The following is a 21,578-nucleotide window of genomic DNA, read 5'->3' as shown; positions in this document are numbered from 1 at the left end:
ATAATTAATTATACGTGCAAAATGTCAGGTCCCTTTCCTTCCTGGAATAGGGAAAACCGTGGCTACCCAAGGAAAATTCACCCTGTGTCCCTCCTTAGAGTTTCTGCAGGATCCCAGGGAGATAAGGAATGAAGAGTGGTTTCTGAGTGCTGAAGGGCTATGAAAATGGTTAGAACGGGGCCGGGCACGGGGGCTCACGCCTGTAATCCCAGCACTTTGGGAGGCCAAGGCAGGTGGATCACGAGGTCAAGAGATCCAGACCATCTTGGTCAACATGGTGAAACCCCGTCTCTACTAAAAATACAAAAATTAGCTGGGCGTGGTGGCACACACCTGTAGTCCCAGCTACTCGGGAGGCTGAGGCAGGAGAATTGCCTGAGCCCAGGAGGCGGAGGTTGTGGTGAGCCAAGGTCGCGCCATTGCACTCCAGCCTGGGTAACAAGAGCGAAACTCCGTCTCAAAAGGAAAAAAAATGGTTAGAATGATGATTACGCATTACAGTTTAGGGCAGCTGGGACAGAAGCTGGGGTGAGGTGAAGGTCTAGGCTCCTGCCTCTGAAGGGTCTCTCAGAGTCATGGGGCAGAGTTGTGAGGAGACAGAACTGATGAGGATACCATGCGTTGTGTGTTACTTGGAGTCAGCTGGAGTCCAGCAAACTCCCTGGGTCCTTCTCCATCCAGACTCTGGCATCCGCCCATTTGATGAGCACTCCACAGGGGCACTTCCAAGTGCCACCATGGATGCAGGGGCTGGAGGGAGCAGGAGGACAGCCTCATGGTGCTTACTGTCTAGAGGTGAGATGGTTAGATAGGCAGTTGACAAGCAAGGCACACTGCCAGTAAGACCACTTCTGCGGAGACGCCCATCACATGCCAGGCCTGCCCCTTTCAGTGGGTTCAATTCCCCCAAGGACCCTGTCTTATTTCCCTGCATAGCCCCAGCACCTGATGCAGGGCCCCGCACCTGGAAGGTGCTGGATAAGTAAGTGTCAAATTGGACCAGCTCAGTGAAAACTGACTTCTGTGCATAGAACCAACCCACAGGGTCATTTAACATTGTATAGGAAATAAGGAGTTGAGGATTGCATCTTTTCAGGCAGTTTTTTTGAAAGACACAGCTCCTGGGTTCTGAGGAGATGGGAGGGCCCGTCCTCTGTCCTCAACCATCACTGTCGTGTGCATTGCAGTGGACCCCAGACGCTCTGGGATTAATTCTCCCTGCAGATGGCCTCTGTGCTCTGGGCTCTGACAGCTTCCACCCTGTAGGCTTTTCTTCCGGCCACTGGGATCTGAGCTGGGCCAGCTGCCCTGAAATTGCTCGAGTGGGTATTTCCTCCGGGTTCCCATCACTTTCCTGCTTACCCGGAAACCAGCTTGTGGAGGGCAAAGCAGGGGGCTGCTGTTGCTAGTTACTAGGTTCCTGTGGTGGTTTTCCAAGTGGGATCAGAGAGACGCTCTGCTGCCTTTTGTGCCTGCTGCAGTATCTGAGCCTTCTCTGCCTTCACGGGCAGCCCTCTGGCCACACCCTTATCACAGCTTTCCCTGGCCCCATTTCCTCACCTCCCAGCACCGGTCGTCAGACTGCTCTTTCTTTAGAAAGGCAGCACTTTTTATATCACTCCTGTGTGCAAAAATACTTCTTACATCCGCCCCCTCTAATCTGCAGGGTAGAATCCAAACTCTCTTTCTCCGCATTGGAGCTTTCTACCCCCTTGAGTGTCGCCTCCTCCTCCTTCTCTCTCCAGCGCTGCATGCCAACTCACCCACCCGGTGGCTCCTCCCGAAACACAGTCTGTATCTCCCCAGCTCCCTGCCTCCCTGGAAGCTTTCCCCACCTCGAAGCCCTCTTGCTTTCTGATGCTGGCAGGGTCTGTCTGCTGGAAGCCAACTCTAACTTTGCATTCTGTTACTTTATCTGCACTGTCTCACAGCATTCATCCTTTTCCCCGTATGTGCACAGAACATGTGCCACCGTCTACATATGCAGACATGCATGTGTGTATATATATATCCTGGAGGCTATTCATCCTGGGGCCTCAGGCTTCTCCCTGAGCCCACCGTCCCACAGGGAGGCAGCTCTTGGCTTCTTTCTGAGCTCCTGCACAGAATCCACTTGCATGGCAGGACTGAGCAATGCAGATTTACTGAAGAGTCTGTCAGGGAGCCCAGGAGGATGACACGTCATCAAGTCTATCGCAGGCAACCGAACATCCCCACTAGGATGCTGCTCATACCCCGGGATTCTCTCTCAGCATGGAATGGCCCAGCAATGGATGAGGAGCTGGAACTATGCCTGGGATGCTGTGTGGCTCTTCCTGGGCCAGCTGCTTGCTCAGGTGTCCAGGTCACTCAGATAAGCAGGCTGCATCCCACAGAAATCCCAACTGTGGTCAGAGTTCTGCTGTCTGCTGCTCCTGACACTCCTGGAAGCACCTTACAAGTGGGCTCAGCTGTTCTGCCCTGACCTGGACGGCTGAGCAAGTAGCCGGTTCAGTAAGAGCCACAAAGCGTCTTCCTGGAGGGGTACTAGTGAGCCCAAAATCTGGTACCGTGGGGTACTAGTGAGCCCAAAATCTGGTACCGTGGGGTACTAGTGAGCCCAAAATCTGGTACCGTGGGGTACTAGTGAGCCCAAAATCTGGTACCCCTCGGAGCTCACAGCACGCCTTTGCAGTCAGTGGTTGTTGATGAGCATGGAGGTGTCTGCTTTTGCTCCACCGTCATGGTACTTGTCCTTGAAGAAACAAATGCAATGTTTAGTCCAATGCGGCAGCTCACACCTGTAATTCCAGTACTTTCGGAGGCCGACATGGGTGGATCACCTGAGATCAGGAGTTTGAGACCAACCTGGCCAAATGGTGAAACCCCATCTCTACTAAAAATACAAAAATTAGCTGGGCATGGTGGCACATGCCTATAGTCCCAGCTACTTGAGAAGCTGAGGCAGGAGAATTGCTTGAACCCGGGAGGCAGAGGTTGCAGTGAGCCGAGATTGCACCACTGCACTCCAGCCTGGGTGACAGAGCAAGATTCCATCTCAGAAACAAAAAACAAAATGCAGTATTTATTCTTTCCCCTCATCTTCCAAGCTGAGATAATCATCACAACCAGCATGGAGACGGTACCTGCAATGTTCCAGGCCCCGTTATAGGCACCAGGCACCCCTCAACTCACTTCATCATCACCACCAACTCTAGAGTGGACCAACAGAGAAGTTCATTAACTTGCCCAGGATCTCACAGCTAGTGAGTGGCAGAGGTGGGATTTGAACCTGGATGTCTGGTTCCCGAGCCTGAGCTCCCAATGGCTTTGCAGTTGCACTAATGAACACAGAGTCATCATTGGTGTCTGCATGGCATTGTCTCCAGTGCCTCCGGAGGAGACTCACATCCGAGGATGCTCAAGTCCCTGACACAAAATGGCATGACATTTGCGTATAACCAATGCACATCCCCATGTGCTTCAGATCACCTACTTAAAGTACTTATAATTACTATAATCCTTGTATAATGCAAATGCTTTGTAAATAGTCGTCATCCTGTGTCGTTGAGGGAATAATGACAAGAAAAGCCTGTGCATGTTGAACACAGACTAAGCTTTCTCTGAATATTTTCAATCCCTGGTTGGTTGAATCCACAGATGTGGATCCCACGGATATGGAGGGCCACCCATGCCTGAGGAAACCCGTGTTTCAGAGTTGATTCGGGTGAAGCATCTTCCCGCATGGGCTTTGTGGGAGCTCAGTGGGAGAGCATTTTCTTTTCTGCCATGGCAGCAGTTTCAGCTGGTGTGGTCCCTCCAGGGCCTGGGGGGCACCAACTCTTGTTTGCAGCAGCGAGCCCTGAGAAAGCCTGACTGCTCAGCATTTCAGCGTGGCGTTTGCTGACCTGGCATCAATGCTGTGACGCTGTGGGGTCAGGGTGGTTGCGTTGGAAGGGAGGTTCTGGAGCAGCAGCTGTCTTCCCCACCCATGCTTCTGTTGATACCTGCTCAGGGAGACCTTCCTGTCAGATGCTGTCTACACGGCCTCCTACAGGTCTCCGTGGGGCGGCTGAGGCATGAGGCAGCTGAGCCCCCTCTAGGAAATGGTGTGCCCCCCGAACCCACTGCCCCTGCCTCAGTCCACTGCCTACAGGGAGTGAGGGGAAGAAGATCTGGTGTGTCACCTGGAAGCTGATACACATTCCAAGTGAGTTCATCCAGACCTCTAGAACCTTCCTGAGCTGTGGTAGTCATGGAAACTGGGCATTGGATCTGCCAACTCTGAAGCCTGGGGCATCCTCTGAACTGGAAACAGGCCCCTCAGTCAGGGGCAGCACAGCCAGCTCCAGAAATGGCACAGCCAGGGGCCTTGAATGAGAGAGGAGTCCTGCAAGCTGACGCTGCCCTGCACCCCAGCATTCCCCACTACCACTAGCAATGTCCCACCTGGGAAAGAGGGAGCCATGTCTGTCTCAACCAGAAGCCATAGCAACACGTGCTCTTGAGAAGCACCGAGCTTTGAGCAAGCCCTTTGACACCTCTGGGTCTCAGTTTCCCAATCGGTGAAGAGGAATGCAGTCTGGACCAGTGATTCTCAGTCCTGGTTGCACATTAGAATCACCTGGGAGAGGCGTGCTTAAAAAGATGGCAATGCTGAGGTCCCCCGCCAGGAGGCTCTATTCGTTTAGTCTGGAGTGTTCCAGGGATGGACACTTTTAGAAGCTCTCCCGGGGGTTCTGGCATGCCTCCAGGCTGAGAAGCACCAGCTAGGTGACCTCTGAAGTGGGCCCACTTGCAAGGGATGCACAGTAGTTAAATGCAGCAGGGCTGAGAGAGGTCATCATTTTCCTTACTGTACCTTTGGGATCTTGGATGCAGCAAAAGTCAATTTATAAGCCCCAGCTAAGATGTGATTTGCTCTCTCCTTTCCCTCAGAGCTTCCTTCTGAAAATCACAAGGTGAGCCCAGACCAGGCACAGCCCTGAGCTCCACTCCTCTCTGGGCTGCAGCCACTGTGGCTTGACCTGGACCAGGAGCACAGTTCATGACCAGTGAATGAGCCCACTGAAGCCACTTGCAAATACTTAACTCTGGGAGGACATTGGGTTGTTTTTATTTTATTTCCAAAGGACGGTGTGAACCAGTTAGGAATGTGGCTCTTCCCAGATTGGAATTCCAGGAGCACTGCTTTCTAGAATAGATCCATAAGCTTGAGGGAGGCCCTCCCACCCTGTGACTCCTCTTCCCCATCTGTGAAAAGGGACATGAGCTGTGAATTGTGCTGCTCAGATTTGAACCCGCCAAACGTTCTTTCTGCTGTGTGATAGATAACTGAAGCTCACATCCCTGCTGCGGTGGGAGGGGGTTGTACGAGATGACCTCGCCTTCTCTTTTGTTCCTTGTGGTTGACTTTTGAGTTTTGGGGGCTACTGTTCCTGGGGGCTTCTTCCCGGAGCTTCCTGACAGAGAAGTGACAGTGCAGTTTCTTTCTCAGATGTTGCCCTTTCATTACCTGCTTTACCCTCGGGGCCCTAGAATCATTTTTCTTAGTCATCATTTGCGTCGGGCCAGTCCCCGGCTGCCTGATGAATGACCAGCCACATCTCATTGCACTCTGCGCCAATTGCACACCACCTCTTGCCTGGGCCCCTGCTTGGCCTGGGATGATTTATGGAAGTCGAAGGCAGGATGACTCCTAATGACCTGTGTGAACCAGGACCCAGGGCGGGCGCAGCTGAAACGCTGGAGTGCTCTATAATTAAATGCCTTCTGGGGTTGGGTGTGTGTTTTCAAGGCTTGAGAAAGAAACGTACTATAGCTTTCAGTAGAAATACAGGAATTGGCCAGGCACAGTGGCTCATGCTTGTAATCTCAGCACTTTGGGAGGCTGAGGCGGTTGGATCACGAGGTCAAGAGATCGAGACCATCCTGGCCAACATGGTGAAACCCCGTCTCTATTAAAAATACAAAAATTAGTGATGCACAGTGGCCTGTGCCTGTAGTCCTAGCTATTCGGGAGAGGCTGGGGCAGGAGGCTGAGGCAGGAGAATCACTTGAATCCAGGAGGCAGAGCTCGCAGTGAGCCGAGATGGTGTCACTGCACTCTAGCCTGCTGACACAGCAAGACTGTCATAAAAAAAAGGAATCGAAATCCTCCAGCTCCCTTGCATCAATGGCTTGAGGTTGTTAAATATTTTTCAGTTATGGTTTACAAACACATTTTATTTTAAAAATTTTAAATGTCTAGCTTTTGCAACCCCAGGCTGGCTGAACAGGGGTATGTGAATGAGTACATCTTCTCAGATTTTGAACAAGTTACTCAATGTCTATTGAGCCTCAGTTTCCTCATCTATAACATGGGGGTAAGAATACAGTATTCACACATTTTGAGAATTACATCAAAAAACGTGGGGGGCATGATGTAGGTGATCTGGAAGTCTTGGGTCCACTTTCCTTTGGCCAAATCTTTACTTAGGTTTGACTAATTTGGTGTCAAACCAGGGAAACTTCCAACTTCTGGGGAAAAGCAGCCCTGGACTTATGCCCTCCTCAGTCTACATAACGATGCCTTTGGGGCCCAGTGCCACCATCCCCAGCCTGCCTCTGCCGTCAGTGGCAGGGCCTTGCTGCTGGCAAGGTCAGACTCCCCTTGCGCCCGCCTCAAGCAGAGGCTCCTGTCCTCTAAGAAGATCTTCGAGGCCTTCTGTGCACTTCACAGAAGTGCTCTTGGGGCTGTGACCCTATTTCCTGCAGGAATGACCTCAATACCCATCTGGACATTGCCCTCTCCGCCCCCCGTCTCACTTCCTCACTCCCTCACGCCTGCTTCTGGGATCTCCTCCCAAATGAACCACCTGCATTCCTGCCCGGGTCTTAGGCTCTGCTTTTGAGGGAGCCCAATCCAAGACAGGCAGCTTTAGGCACTTGCAGAGTACCAGCTTTGTCCTTGGGTGAGTCACCCTGCCCTGAAGGCAACCTGGTTCTCCTCTGTGTCCTAGGGGAGCGGAGAGGGGGCCGTGATGTGAGGGAGAACAACCCAGTGCCTGGGACCTGAGCTCTGGGGGCAGGTCCTGGCTCCCAGCCTTCTTTGTGGTGGGCAGGGACCCAGGGCCTTCTGCTCCTTGTGGTTAAGCCCCACCCCTCTCCTAGTTGCTTGGTCAACAGCCAGACACCTAATCCAGGCCAGGAGATGGGAATTCTTCACTCTGAAACTATGATTCTCTCTGCATGGTACCCCCTACTCCAGAGTAACTAGGAGCTGTTGGTGCATCTGTTCCCTGCCCAGTGAGGGAAGCCAGGGCAGAATAAGAAAGAAGTCACAGCCCACGTGAAGCAGGAAGGTGGCAGGGCTTCTTGGTGGTGCTTGGGTCCCTGGTCACTGCTGTGTGGAGCCGAGTTCTGCCCTGTGGTGGCTGCACGCTCATCCCTTGTTACAGGACTAGGCTCGCCTTCCAGTGTCACTTTTGCCTAGGCAACTTCAGTTTGGTTCCTTTTACAAGCAGCCAAATTGTGCATGCAGACGCGAAACCTGGTCTTTCAGTAAAATCTATGGTTCTAGGTACAGTGTACTTCCCAGCAGTTAAGTGCAGCCTAAAAGGAACACACAGGAAAAAGAAGAGAGGGAAGTAACCGGGACCGAGCTTCTAGAATGTTCCAGGCACTGAACTCGCCTCCTGTGAGGGAACAGTGAGTCAAACAGGAGACACTTAGCTGCAAGGAACAGGACATGTCCGACTGAAACAAGCACGTTTATTACGCACTTATCGGGGAGACTGAAGTGCCTGGTAGCTTGATGTTGCCACCGACCACTCAGTTGCTTTCCATGATACAGAACTACTGTCTTCAGTTTCTTTCTTCCTGGTGGTCATTTCTGCCTTTCTTCCTGGTGTCATTGCCTCATGTCACAAGGTGGCTGCTGTGGCTTCAGTCTTCACAACTGTGTCCCAAGAAGAAAGGAAAAGGCAAACCTCCAACATACATTGGCCAGGTATGCCCACAAATGTGTCCTGTGGTCATTCCTGCCTGAGCCAAGATCCCTCTTCCCAACCGTAGTCTAGGAGATGACAAAGGAGAACGGAACTGGGAATGGCTGTGGGTTGGCCAATGAACTGTGTCTTTCCCTGGTATCATGAGTGCACATAATGGTAATAAGAACAAGCTGTGTCTGGGAATGGCAGGAACTGGATATGATCAAACCTTAGAGTGTGTGGACACAAGGATGGGAAATGGTGATGTTGACAGGCAAGATGAAGGGGGGCCCGGCATGGTCCTGGGGACTACTGAGGCTCCTAAGGCAGGTGGAGGTAGGAAGGGGATATTTCAGGACTAGATTTACGGTCTGGAAAGATCCCTCCGGCTGCTACCTGGAGGGTGGTTGGGAGGAGTGTTGAACCGGAAGCAGGGGAGAGGCATTTGCAGTACCCGTCCTGTGTACGGAAGAGAATATTTTTAGGTGCAGAATTTAGAGTAACTACTTTCTGAGCTATTTATTGGATCAAGGAAGTGACCGGACGGACAACTGAGACGAATCTAAAACTGATTAGAAACACAGGAGAATTTATCCAAGTGGGAAGTAGACTGTGAGATGGCACCTTCATCTAATTTTTGATTTGATGGAAGTGGCTTATTTGCATTTCTGTGTGCATAAGCAAATTCCAGGCTACATTAAGTTACTGACTCAGCCTTGTAAAACAAGCTCAAGGTTATTACGTCCAAGTGAGAGCAAGTAGAAATAACTTTAGCGGTATAGTATAGGACGTTATACTCTCTCTTTCTAACAAATGAAAAATGAGAAGGACCGTCACATACATTTCTTCAGAGGGATCTGCTGGCTTTGTAAGAGAGGACATGGTATGCTGATATGGCTGTTAAAAATTTAAACGGTGATAATTAATTTTAGGTGATGTGTGCTTATTACAGAAAAACCGGAAGATAGTAAAAAGCAGTAAAGAAGAAAACATTAAAACCCATAAAGACAAAATCACTATTAACCTCTTGGCTCATATTCTTTTTTATCCCTGTGGGTAAGTTTCTACACAATATTCATAATCATAATCAATATAAAAGTTTACCTACTTTTTCATCTAGTCTTGTAGGCATTTTTCATGCTAACATTGTCTTCATAAACTTGACTTTTCATGATGACATAATATACAACTTTCTCAATCCTTGTTATTGAACAGTTGGGCTGCTGGGGGTTTTTTTTTTTTGCCATAATAAATAACATGATGATTATCATTTCCTATAAATCTTTGTCTTCATAGAAGACTATTTCTTGGAGACTGATTCTCAGAAATGGAATTACTGTCTCAAAGGGAATAAACATTTTTAAAGCTGTTGATACTTATGGCTGGTTCAGAAATTCAAACTTGTGGTAAAGGTTAAATTAGAAGCAGACAATGCAGCAAGAAAGCCCGCTTTCTGTATTCTTTCCCTTGGCAGCCTGGAGGTTTGGTCCCAACGTCTGCGGACGATTTATTGCCTTATTGCTAAATAGGATCAATACAACCAGGAGCCCCAGTGTAATGAGATTCAGAGGGACCCCGACTCCTGAACAAATCCATCAATTGGACCAGAATATTAAGAACTTTGAAAGTGAAAATGGCCTTAATGAATCTTGATATTGAAACAAAGATTAGGGCATTTTGAGAAGAAAGCATTTTATCTCATCTATATTTTCCATACCTTGTGTGATTAGGAAGCTCACAGAAATTGAACAGTTTCATCTATTTCATAGTATATGGTGTTTCTACACACTAGAGCTTGCTCTGACCCCAACTACCCTCGCTTAAAATGTATTCCCAGAATAGTCACTGCCTGCCTGCCATTGCCCAGGGTTTGTGCAGAGCGCTGGGGATATGGTATCCTCCTCATCAAGGAGCTACGGTCTGGTGTTTCCACTAGTTTCCCAGGATCAGATGCTAGCTCTACCATTGCTAAGGCCTCTGAGTATCTCCTTTTTAAACCAGCCCTATGAGGTAGATATTATCATCCTCATTTTACGGATGGGGAAACTGAGGAAGAGATTAAGTAACTTGCCCAAGGCCACACAGGTAGTAAGTTCCAAAGCTGGTTGTATTAATAAAGTTTTATTTTCTATAGCTTGTGATGTTTTGCCATCTTGGAGCCTTGTTGGCCAGAGAGAAATGGCCCCTGCCAGGGCTAGTAAATTCCTAGGGATGGAAATGACTGCCCTGTGAGCATGCCTTCCACGTGCAAGCCAGATAATCCAGAGCCTGGCAGGTTTCCAGCCTCCTCCCTTATCTAATACACCAAGCCAACACTTCCCCTGCTCCATGTCACCCCAGGCCCAGGTATCAGACAACTAGAGAACATGCAAAAATATAACCCGGTACACGCAAAAATTTTCAAACTCTCCAGTCGTAGGCATGCTCATGCTTGCCTCCCCTGCCTCACCCATTTCTTCCCACAGAACCCACAATTAAGGCTTTGGGCCAGGCTGTCTCCTGCCTCCTGCTTTGGCCCTGTGTGGCCCTGCATGGCGTGGCATGCCCCTTCCTCTAGGGGACTGTGAGTAATAAATTCTTCTTTCAGACACAGTGGTCTCTATGTCTGTCACATTACCATACCTAATTAAAACCCAATCCTGGGTGCATTTTGGAACACTGGTGCACTCTTTTACCATCAGACCCTTTTACAAGAACAGATATATTTCCTTGAAAGTAATTTGGTGGAAACACTGATAATGCTTCGTTCACTGATCCCAGCTCATTTTCTTCACAAAGGGCCTATCTACTGCAGTTATACAGATATTTTGCTCATTCCAGTTCTTTCCTGTCACTTTTTCAAAACTGGTATCCTGCTCTCATTCATTCATCCATGCATTTATTCATTCTTACATGCATGTCTTCCCTAAATACACACACACACACACACACACACACACACACACACACACGAGTGGAGTGCTGGACTGGAGCTGGCTCTTCTGGCTTTTGAGAGCCAATTGCATGCATCTCTTACCAACACATCAGTGGCTTAAAATCAGCCGCAGTGGGAGTGTTTACACCACAGAAATTTAAAAATGCCAGAAATCAGGTTTTTTTTGTTTTTTTTTTTTTTTTGAGAACCAGTTGTTAAACATTTGCTAGCTCACCACTGTGGTTCTCCATTTCTGCTTCCCACCAGGGCCTGAGAGCAGCAAGCTTCCTCTTCATCTTTTTACTTGGGGCAGGTCAAATGGACCCTGCCACCTCGAGAAGGTGAAGCGGACCAAGCTGGGCCTTTCTGCATGTTTTCTCATTCTGAGGAAACTGTAGGCAGCCAGGGAACCAGGCTCACTTAACTGAAGAGAGGCCCCTCTCTGTAACGGGATCCCTTGCCGGGGTTTTAAGTGGCGTGTGAAGCATTCCCTCCATGGCTTCACACACATTCTAGCAAGTCTCACTGTAACTTCATTCATGAACGAATTCCCCAGTAGTTAGAGCTGTCTATGAAGCAGGCTCAGGCTTCCCTGGTACAACTGGTGGGCTCCCCAGCAGAGGACACATCCAAGTTTGGGCAACCATCCACCACAGATGCTCGATGTGGGGGTTCTGGTTTTGAGCAAGTCCAGAAAACCCCATAAGTTCAGAAGATATAGAAAGACTTCAGAAGGCATAGAAAGGGAAGAAACCCATTGGTTCTGATGAAACATCTGTTAGACAAATAGGGACATGGTGCTACTTTCAAATTCAATAGAGAGGTATCCCCTGCCCCACTGCAAAAAAAAAAAAAAAAAAAAAAAAATAGAGAGAGCACCTGAGAGCAGGGACTTTATCTTATTTCCCCTCAAACACCAAAAAAGCTTCTTGCGCAGGGCTACACACATTGAAGATCCTTGATGAATGCTGGCAGGGGATGAGGCAGAGAGGGCATTGGTTGAGGAATAGGGGAGGCCACTCTAATCTCATCCATAATCGAGTGGGGTGATTATTGTGGGGTCATTTTCTCTTTGGAAATCTGTTTCCTCAACTGATTATACAAAGACACACTCTAGATAATTCCTTTGGAATAACTAGTATGTTCATCAAAAGCATCACAATTCACACCAATTCTGTTTATAACATAATGTGGATCATAAACACAAACATTACTTAAAATATAAAAATTAGTGACCAGATGGAGCAGATTGACTAGATTCTTAAATTCTGAAGCTTTTTGAAAGGCTTAAATTTTAGATTTCATTCCCTGTGAGAAATGCTAACTATTCCCTGAGGAAATCTGTTGGAACCAGGTTGCATCCAATTCAAATCACATTAAGCTGAATTGGGTTTAACCTGTCCTTGGTCATCACCCCTGCTGTCTACATTTTCTCAAGAACAGTTGCTCTTGGGGTTGTTTCACTTGTATTTCTCTGTGTCTTGCTTAAGAGCATAGGCCATGAAGTCAGACAGATCTCATTTAAAATCCCAGCTCCACTAATATTGCTAAAATTATCATACTACCCCAAAGTGATCTACAGAATCAATGCAGTCCCTACAAAATGCCAATGCCATTCTTTACAGAAATAGAAAAAAGAATCCTAGAATTCACATGGAACCATAAAAGACCTCAAATAGCTAACACAAGCCTGAGAGGGAAATAAAAGTGGGAGGCGTCACACTCCCTGACTTCAAAATATACTACAAAACCACTAGTAATGAAAACAGCATGTACTGGTATAAAAACAGACATATAGATCAATAGAAAAGAATACAGAACACAGAGACAGACCCACATATCTACAGCCAACTGATTTTCAACAGAGATGCCAAGAATACATAGGGGAAAGAACAATCTCTTCAACAAATGGTGCTCGGGAAACTGGATATTCTCATGCAGAAGATTGAAGCTAGACCCCTACCTCTCACCACTTACAAAAATCAGCAATGGATTAAAGACTTAAATGAAGACCAAACTATGAAACTACTGGAAGAAAACATAGAAGAAATGGTTGAAGGACATTGGTCGGAGGACATTCATAAGGATTAAATATTTTATAGCTAAGACTTTAAAAGTGTAAGGAGCAAAAGCAAAAATATACAAATGGGATTATACCAAGCTAAAATCTTTCTGCACAGCAAAGGAAAGAATCAACAGAGTGAAGAGACTGTAGAATGGGAGAAAATATTTGCACACTATACTTCCAACAATTATACATTTCTCCCATTCTACAGATTTGGAAGTACAGTTGCAAATATACATCCAAATCTGTAGAATGGGAGAAATATTTACAAACTGTGCATCCAACAAGACATTAATATACAGAATACACAAGGAACTCAAACAACTCAACAACAGCAAAAAAAACAAGCTATCTGATTTTTAAATGGGCAAAAGATCTGGTTGCAGTCAACAGCTGGATGATTTATTTCCCTCTGGGCACCTAACCCTGGTTTTGGTGGTCAAGGCCAGTGTACTCAGCCTGCAAGGAGGTCGCGTGGCCCCTGCATGACTAGGAGGGCTTGAATTTCAAGAGACAAACTCGAAGAGGTAGGCGGGGCTAGATATGACAGGATATTCTGTAAGTCTTGCTAAGAAGCCTGGCTGCATCCTAAAAGCAGAGAAAGACACGTAGCAGTTTGAAGCAATGGGATGATGTAATCAGCTTCCCAGGAGTTCTGGCTGCTGCGTAGAGTGGATTGAGTGGGGACAGCCTGAAGCAGGGAACCTGGTTAGGAAACTGTCCCTGTGGTCTAGCTAAAAGGCGCTCATAGGCTGGGCTGGAAGAATGGCCATGCACGGGAGTGACTGACAGAGTACGTAACTCCCATTCTGTACTTTCCAGGCATTTTAAATCTGTGAAGTAGGTCAGGCTGGTTCTTCTTTGATTTACAGATCAGAGAGAGAGAGAGAAAGGGCAGTGACAAAGTGGTCCCCAAGTATGACCTTCCCATGTCTGCTATGCATCCCCAGAAAAGGCTGCATGACCTTGGGGATTAGGTGAATGGTGTCAAGGGCATTCGCGTACGTATTGGTCTCTCCTATTGGGCAGTGTTCTCACATTGAGGAGCTTGTCTTCACAAAGGTCTGGAACTAAGTAGGACATGGACTAGTGTCCCCATTTTTGCCCTCATTTTCTGATACCCCAGGGCTTTCCCCCTCCCCACTGCCTGGTCGTCTCCCTGCCTGGAGACGTGTGAAGCATTGTCTGCTTCACACATTTGCTTCCTCCACTGGACTCTGAAGGGAGGCTGTAGCCTAGTCACCACCAACTCCCCAGGGCGTATGAGTGCCTGCTGTGGTTTTATAGAATTGTCCCATCACAGAGCCTACCGGGTAAAGTCAGGGGCCCTCTCTGATATCCCCACATGTGCAGTGCAGTGAGCCTCCTGCAGGTACCCCATCATAACATCTCAGTCAGCTCTCCCAAGCAGACCCTTTATCTGACTCTCTTTAGCACACTGTTACTTCAGTTAACCCGCATTTCTTCTGTTCTGGCATTATAGCTTGCTTGCTTTTCTGTTTTACTCACTCAAATATGAGGCCCTTGAGGACATGTGTCTGGGTTTTATTCATCTCAACATTCTCCATAGCCTTGAACACCTGGCATATAATAGGTTCTTGAAAATGAGCAAATAAATGAGTGAATGAATAAACAAGCAAATGAATGAATGGATGAGTGAGTGAATCAGTGAATGGTCAGCTCTTCTTGCTAAAAAGTGCTTCTCTACCTTTAACTGAAATATGTCTCCTGTTAACCATCACTTTCTGAGCTGATTCTACTCATTGACTCCATGCAGAGCACTCTCCTCTTCCTCACGGCACCTTCTCATATAGTGGAGCCTCTGCTTTCTGTCCTTTGAACATGCCAACCTGTTCCTGCCCAGCTTGACCCCACCTTAGGGCCTTTGCACTTTCTCTTATGACCAAGCCCTTTGGCCCTATTGCTGTCTACATCTGGATCTTCCTTGCCATTTGGGTCTCAACTCAAATGTCACCTTCTCAGAAAGATCTTTACTAGCCACCCAATCTAGAGCACCCCTGCCCCCAACCCCCTTACACCTCTTTATCTCTCTGGGCTGAATTCTGGATTCTGGATGATTTCCTCAGATCTGCCTTTCAATTTGCTCAATCTGCCTTCATCCATGTCTCGTCTACTGTTTAGCCTGCCTGTAGAGGTCTTCTATCAGTTATTCTATTTTTCATTTATAGAACATATATGCAAATATCATGATCACTAATATTTTAAAGTCTTGTTCTAGAATGCCTATTACATGAACTACTACCCCATCCCCTGCAAAGTGATCTATTCTATTTATTGCATCTGCTGATTGTCAGATGTTGGGTATCTGTAATTCCTGTGATTGTTTTAGATGCAACTTTATCAGAAATTATCATCTTTTAGTGTCCCACATGGGCTTTGGAAGTGACCCTGTGAGTACTCATTAGTTCTTAAACAGTCATTCCATTAATTTATTGGTGAATGCAATATCTATGTGTTATCATGTATAACGTAGGGAAAGAATGTTGCCTTCTTGTGTTTGAGATCACTCACTTGCTTCTAGTGACAGCTACTACAAGTTTAACTTGTTGCTTTGTCCACGTAGTGGTGTGTCATTCAATGCAGCAGTACCCAGATGCCAGGTACTTATGAGCTTAACACATGAGACTCCCCGCTGCCAGCTTAATGCATGAGCAGGGAGGTGATTGGAAACACAGATTTCCGAGATCGGCCTCGTGAACACTGAATTCATAAATCTGAGATTAAGCCTAAGAATCTGAATTCTTACAAAGCTCTCCAAGGGATTCTGATTTATATATAAGTTTGGATACCATTGATCCTGTAAGCTTTGAGGATTTAAATTTGGTTTATTTTTGTCTTGCTCATTCCTATCCCAAAAAAGGATCTGAAGCTGTGTACCTATAGACAGATAAAAATACATTTTGAAAAGCAGACTAAAGACACCTACACAAACAATACCCTGAGCAAGTGAGACCTGACCTTGCTTCATGACCAGAGAAACACGAGGTGATGCTGCGGTTGATTTCCGCACCTACTCCCTTGGGGTGGATGCAGCCATGAGCTGTGTGTGAGCCATCACTGCCCAGCTCTGAGACTCCCAGCATTGCAGCAAAGCCTGGCTTGGCGGAATCAGTCATGGGGCAACTGTGGAACTGCAAAGGGATGCTGTGCACAGACAGGGTTTTAATTTTCCTAGGGTCCCTCTCTGCACACTGTCACATTGCTCAGATATGTTTCTGATCTCTGGCGCTTCCATGAAGGCTCTTCTTGGAAAACTAAGCTCTGTAAACCCACTCTCCGCCACTCACACCATGCTGAGCCCCTCCCAGCCTTGATTCTCCCATACTTGTTGGCTTCTGCCCAAGCTGTTTCCTCTGCCCAGAAAGCTCCTGTTTATCTCCAAGACTGCTCAAATGTCATCATCTCCAGACAGTCTTTCTTTCACCCTCCTTCATTTTTTTTTTTTTTTTTTTTTTTTTTTGAGATGGAGTTTTGCTCTTCTTACCCAGGCTGGAGTGCAATGGCACGATCTCGGCTCACTGCAACCTCTGCCTCCTGGGTTCAGGCAATTCTCCTGCCTCAGCCTCCTGAGTAGCTGGGATTACAGGCACGTGCCACCATGCTCAGCTAATTTTTTGTATTTTTAGTAGAGACTGGGTTTCACCATGTTGATCAGGATGGTCTTGATCTCTTAACCTCGTGATCCACCCACCTCGGCCTCCCGAAGTGCTGGGATTACAGGCTTGAGCCACCGCACCCTCCTTCATTTTCTTCCTTTCTTTCACCCTTGCAAAATCATTTTTTGAGCCCTTACCTGCCCCCAACTTCCGTCCACGCCAGCATCTGTCGTGCTGCCAGCCATCACAGGCTCATCTACCACATCACCTTTGCTTCTCTGTTTTCTTCACACTGGCTTCACCTGCTTCTTCCCTCTCTCTGCAGGGCTTTTGCACAGGCTGCAGACTCCTTCTCTGGCACCCCGACACTAACTCCTGCTATCCCCACCTCCACTGTTAGTCTTCCTCCTGCACAGCAGCACCTGGGACGTGCATTTGCTTTGTGATTACTATGTCACACTCTGTAACCTGAGGATGGCAAGCAGGACATCCCCCGTGCGTGCGTAGTGCAGAGCCTGCCACGCAGCAGGTGCCCCACCACCTTTTGTTGGAGGAAAAAATGAAGACATCCCAGAGCAGCCCAATTTGTCTCCTCCTTCTCCAGTTGTTCTCAGCCTTCTTTTGGACGTTGGCCCCTTTGAGAAGCTCCTGAAAGCTAGAAACCCTCTCTACACAATGTGCATGAATGCTTAATTACATAAAATCTCCATATCATTTCAAGGGTGTGAAGCACCCCAAATAAAGAGAGCATTACCTATTAGTTACAAGGTAAGATTCTTTTCTGAAGAGCAGCTGATGAATTGTATGATAGACATCTCATGATATAAGTCCACCACATGTGGAGTTTAAAGTGGGTCTCCCAGTGACTTAAAGGTGTGTACATGTGGTTGGCTTCATGTAGAAGCCACTCTGGTTGCTATGTGCCCTTTAAGAACCAGTTTCCCTGATTTTGTCATTGCAGAAAGGAAGACAGCACAGAAGCAAACACAGCAAGCTGGAAAATATTTACATCCTTCTCAATGGACCGACGGAGAAGAGGTGGCTCATGGTTCACGATCCTTTCCAGAGAGCCAGATTATAAGCCAAGCAACCATCTTCCTGTCTCAGGTCACTAATGGGGAATATTTCTACTCTGTATGATACCAAGCAGGGGACCCAGGAGATGGCTGTTGACTGTAAGAAGCCCACATTTATTGGCATGGGTGAGTGGCAGGAAGCCGGGTCTGGAGCCCCAAGGACCCAAAGACCTGTCGGCTGTGCTGCTCCGACGCTGGGTCACTGGGCACAAATAACTCCCTTCTTCCACCATCCTCTTCTTCATCTGTCTGAGGGTCCTATGCCTACTTGACAGTTTTGACAACCAAGTGAGCTAATGGCTGGGAAAGTGCCTGAGCACCGTAGATTCTTCCCACGTCAGAGGCCTTGCTGTGTTTGTGAAATGCCTTCCTCCATCTTAGGTACTTCACTAACGGTTGTTCAGGCGCACACTCTTGCCGTAAGGACGCATAGCTTCCATCCAAGATGGGTGATGAGGGGATCAGGGTTTTAAAAAATCACTGAAGTAGTTATTTTGATATTATAGAACTCCTGCAGATGCTTGGGCTAAGGTGGAGTTCCCAACTTGCACGCATGTGAACTCTTTCTTAAGGAGAAGGAGCATGGATTTCATCCGATTTGCAAATGAGACTGTAGCCAAACACTCGAGTAGCCAAGCACCCCTAGTCTAGGCAAAAAGGACTCTCTCAGGAAACCCAGAGACCAACTCTGCCTCCAACTGCTGCTGACTTTAAGGCTGCCCTTTGGCCTCTATCCACCTCACCTCCTCATCTGTAAAATGGGTGTAGCACAGCCTTCCAGTTGCTTCCAGAGTAAGTTCCACTGAGGGGCCAGCTCTGGCCAGGCAGAAGACTTCCAGTCCCAGCCTCCTTGCTTCCAGAGTAAGTGAAGAGATCCTCTTCTCTCAGACATGTCACTTCAGGCAACTTGTATACAGGAGTTGCACCCAATTGACCACAGCACCCCAAAGTGCCCAGGCATACAGCCTCATTTCAGCTCCTTTCGCTGGGCGGTTAAAGAGCATTACGGCCCACTTGCTGTGCTGGGATCCAGGAGAGTGCTTCCTGTGACACCATTTCCCTGTAAACTGCAGGGCTGTGAGGCCCGCTTATACTGACAGCCAGGGGCCTGGCAGGGACCTGCGAAATCTCAGTACCACCCAGGAATATGTAGTGAAGAGCCAGCTGCTGCACAGGAAAACCTCAGTGAGCTGCATGTTTTCCTGCCCTGGCTGCTGTGAGACAACGGGTGGTGGCTGGAAGTCAGGCCTGGTGGATGGAGTTGGCCGTGGGTGTCTCAGATGTCCACAGATCCTGGGGCAGTGGTCAGTGCTGGGTGGGCAACAGTCAGCCCCCACACCACATTACAGACCTTAGAGAATTTCCAGTCCACAGCAGGTACTGGCGGCCCTTGGGCCAGATTCAGCCCATAAATGTATCACATTTGGCTTACATTTTATGTTTTTCTAATTGTGAATGCACTTTGTGCCAGTGAGCTGGATACTTAAAAATGGTTAAGAAAGCATGTTTCTCTAAAACCCTAAAACGTATCTTCTTAACCATTTTTAAGTATCGGAGTGCATTCACATTGATGTGCAGCCATCACCATCATCCATCTCCAGAACCTTCCATCTTGCACAACTGGAAACGCTATATTCATTAAACGCTCATCCCCACTCCCCTGTCCCACAGCTGCTGGCACCCACCCTTCTACTTTCTGCCTCTGTGCATCTGACCACTCTAGGACCTCGTGTGAGTGGAATCATGCAGTCTTCGTCTTTTCATGACTGGTTTATTTCACTTAACACAATGTTTTCGAGGTTCATGTGGCAGGATGTGTCAGAGTTTCTGTCCTTTTTAAGGCTGAATAATAGTCCAGTGTGCAGATGGACCACATTTTGATTATCATTCACGCATTGATGAACCTTCGGGTGGCTTCTACCTTTTTGGCTACTGTGAACATTCCTCCTACGAACACAGGTGTACAAATATATTCCTACGTTGCATTTTTTAATATTGGAGTTAGCAAGTGGTATTTAAAAACCAAGAGATTTCATATACAAATCTGGATTTCTGGCTTCTCTTAGAAACTCACTGTATCTGACAGCATCAGGCCTCTATTTTCCTGGCCACAGTCAGAGGTGAATGAAGCCAGCTCGCTCCCTTCCCTACTGAGAGGCACCCCAGCCAGTGGACTACAGGGCCCCGACTCCTTTCCCTCCACTCACTGCAAAACCTGCCTGGGTTCCACAGTCTGTGGCTTGGTGACACTTCATCCGCTCAACACCCTTCTGTTATGGATGAAAATGTGGAGGCCCAGGGAGGAAGGGTGGCTGGGCCCCAAGGTCTCAGGCCAGAAAGCAATGCAATGGCTGGAATGCAGGAAGGGCCTGCATGCAACTGGGCACTGCAAAGCCTTGATTCTACTCCCAGCTCTGCCACCTGTCTCTCCCAGGGACCTGGGACAACTTTCTGAACCTAAGTTTCCTCTTTGGAGGAAAATGGGAGAAATGGCACCTTCTCTTGCAGCCTCATGATTACGTGAAGATGGAAGGAGATGATGAGCATTCACAGTTGAATGCAGTCGGGATGGGAAGGGGCGTTACTAGAAGCACAGGCCACATCAGGCGACCTAGCGTCTGGGGGTCTGTTTCCTCATCCGTGAGACAGGAGAGGGGGCCACACCTTTCCCCACAGGGCTAGTCTTAGGATCAACTGAGGCAGAGAAGGAAAAGCATCCAGCAGAGGGCTAGGCACCCAGCAGAGGCTTCAAAAATGCTACTTTCTAATAAGTAAGGTCACATCCAAGGATTCCAAATCCCATTCCTGCAGAACACAACCCAGACAGAGGCGTAACATCATGGGAGTGACTGGCTTCAGGGTCTATTGGCCTGATTTCAAAACCAAAGCTAGACATTTTAGCCACTGAGGGCACAGGGCAGGTGAGCCCTTTTCTCTGATCTGCAAACTCTTCCATTGTTTAGTGGGGAAAATATCACTCTCCCTGATAGCACAGGTGGAAATGAGAAACGGAAGGTGCTTTGCACACAGTAGACGCTCAGTAAGACCAATTCCTTTCTTGCCTTTCTGAGCAGAAATCTGTTTCCTAGGTTAAAAAGATGGCAAGTTTTCCAAATATGTTCCCCCCCCACCAAAAAAAAAAAGGAACAAGGAAAAGTATGGTTTCCAGCTTCCCACTGAGGTTCGTCAGTCACCAGGTTTCATTCACTCATTCAAGGAACAAACATTAATTGAGCACCACTAAGCGCAAGGCACCACACGAGGCCCTGGGGTTCTAGGAGAGAGCAGAGTAGACCACCGTGCCACCCTGGTGGGTGGGCTTCTGCATGAGTCTGGTCAGTCGCTCCATGAGTACTCATTAAGTGCCTCTTCTGAGCTGACTTTCCAAGGGCCCTGGCTTTACCTGAAAGGCTCATCTGTTGCTGCCTGTGTGTTTCTGGACCCCACCCACTTCTCTGCCAGTCCCAGAGAACATACCTGTTCTGGGTCCCAGACCTTTAGACACCATGGTCATCCTACCCGCCTGTGCTGCTTCTGTTATCTCCTCAGTCCTTTCCAGGGTCCCTGGCAAGGCCAGTGAAGCACTCCTGGGGTGAACAGTTCATCCCATTGCACCCTGTGGGCCAGGTGTGGGCCCCAGAGAGTCTCCCCGCTTAGTTTACCTTTAGGCTTTGAATGAAATGGGAATATGGATGGAAAGCCCTTTGTAAACTCTTAAGATTTACATGTTTACACAGGATCGGTGTTTTTTGACTTCCCCCTGGAGAGATGACAGAGACCATCTGACGCAGGAGAAAGAGGTTAGGGTTTAAGAGCAGAAGAGCTAGGCTGCAACCTGGGCTCTGCAATTTATCAGCTCCGAGACCAGGGAAAGCGACCCGCCCTCCTTAGTTTACTTGCTGGGTAAATGGAGGTAATAAAATACCCATCTTGACACCTACTGTGCTCAGTAAGGGA

The 21,578-nt window shown here is 47.9% G+C and overlaps 2 protein-coding genes across 3 annotated transcripts in view; both read left to right on the top strand.

The window, feature by feature from the left end:
* The window catches only part of CRMP1 (collapsin response mediator protein 1), a 149,209-nt gene that overhangs the window by 37,990 nt on the left and 89,641 nt on the right, over positions 1–21,578 (top strand). For both annotated transcript variants that reach the window (XM_078367546.1, XM_078367547.1), the window contains one exon: positions 17,507–17,747. In XM_078367546.1, the coding sequence (XP_078223672.1) occupies positions 17,682–17,747 (66 nt within the window). In that variant the 5' untranslated portion in view covers positions 17,507–17,681. The remainder of the gene's footprint in view (positions 1–17,506; positions 17,748–21,578) is intronic.
* The window catches only part of C3H4orf50 (chromosome 3 C4orf50 homolog), a 126,430-nt gene that overhangs the window by 101,182 nt on the left and 3,670 nt on the right, over positions 1–21,578 (top strand). Inside the window, exon 17 of the transcript XR_013533206.1 lies at positions 17,507–17,652. The gene's annotated coding sequence lies outside the window, so the exon portion shown is untranslated. The remainder of the gene's footprint in view (positions 1–17,506; positions 17,653–21,578) is intronic.

The sequence above is a fragment of the Callithrix jacchus genome, chromosome 3 (assembly GCF_049354715.1).
Source record: "Callithrix jacchus isolate 240 chromosome 3, calJac240_pri, whole genome shotgun sequence".
NCBI classification, from domain to species: Eukaryota; Metazoa; Chordata; class Mammalia; order Primates; family Cebidae; genus Callithrix; species Callithrix jacchus.
Note: the sequence above shows the minus strand (reverse complement) of the source record. Positions and strands in the feature narration are given on the sequence as shown.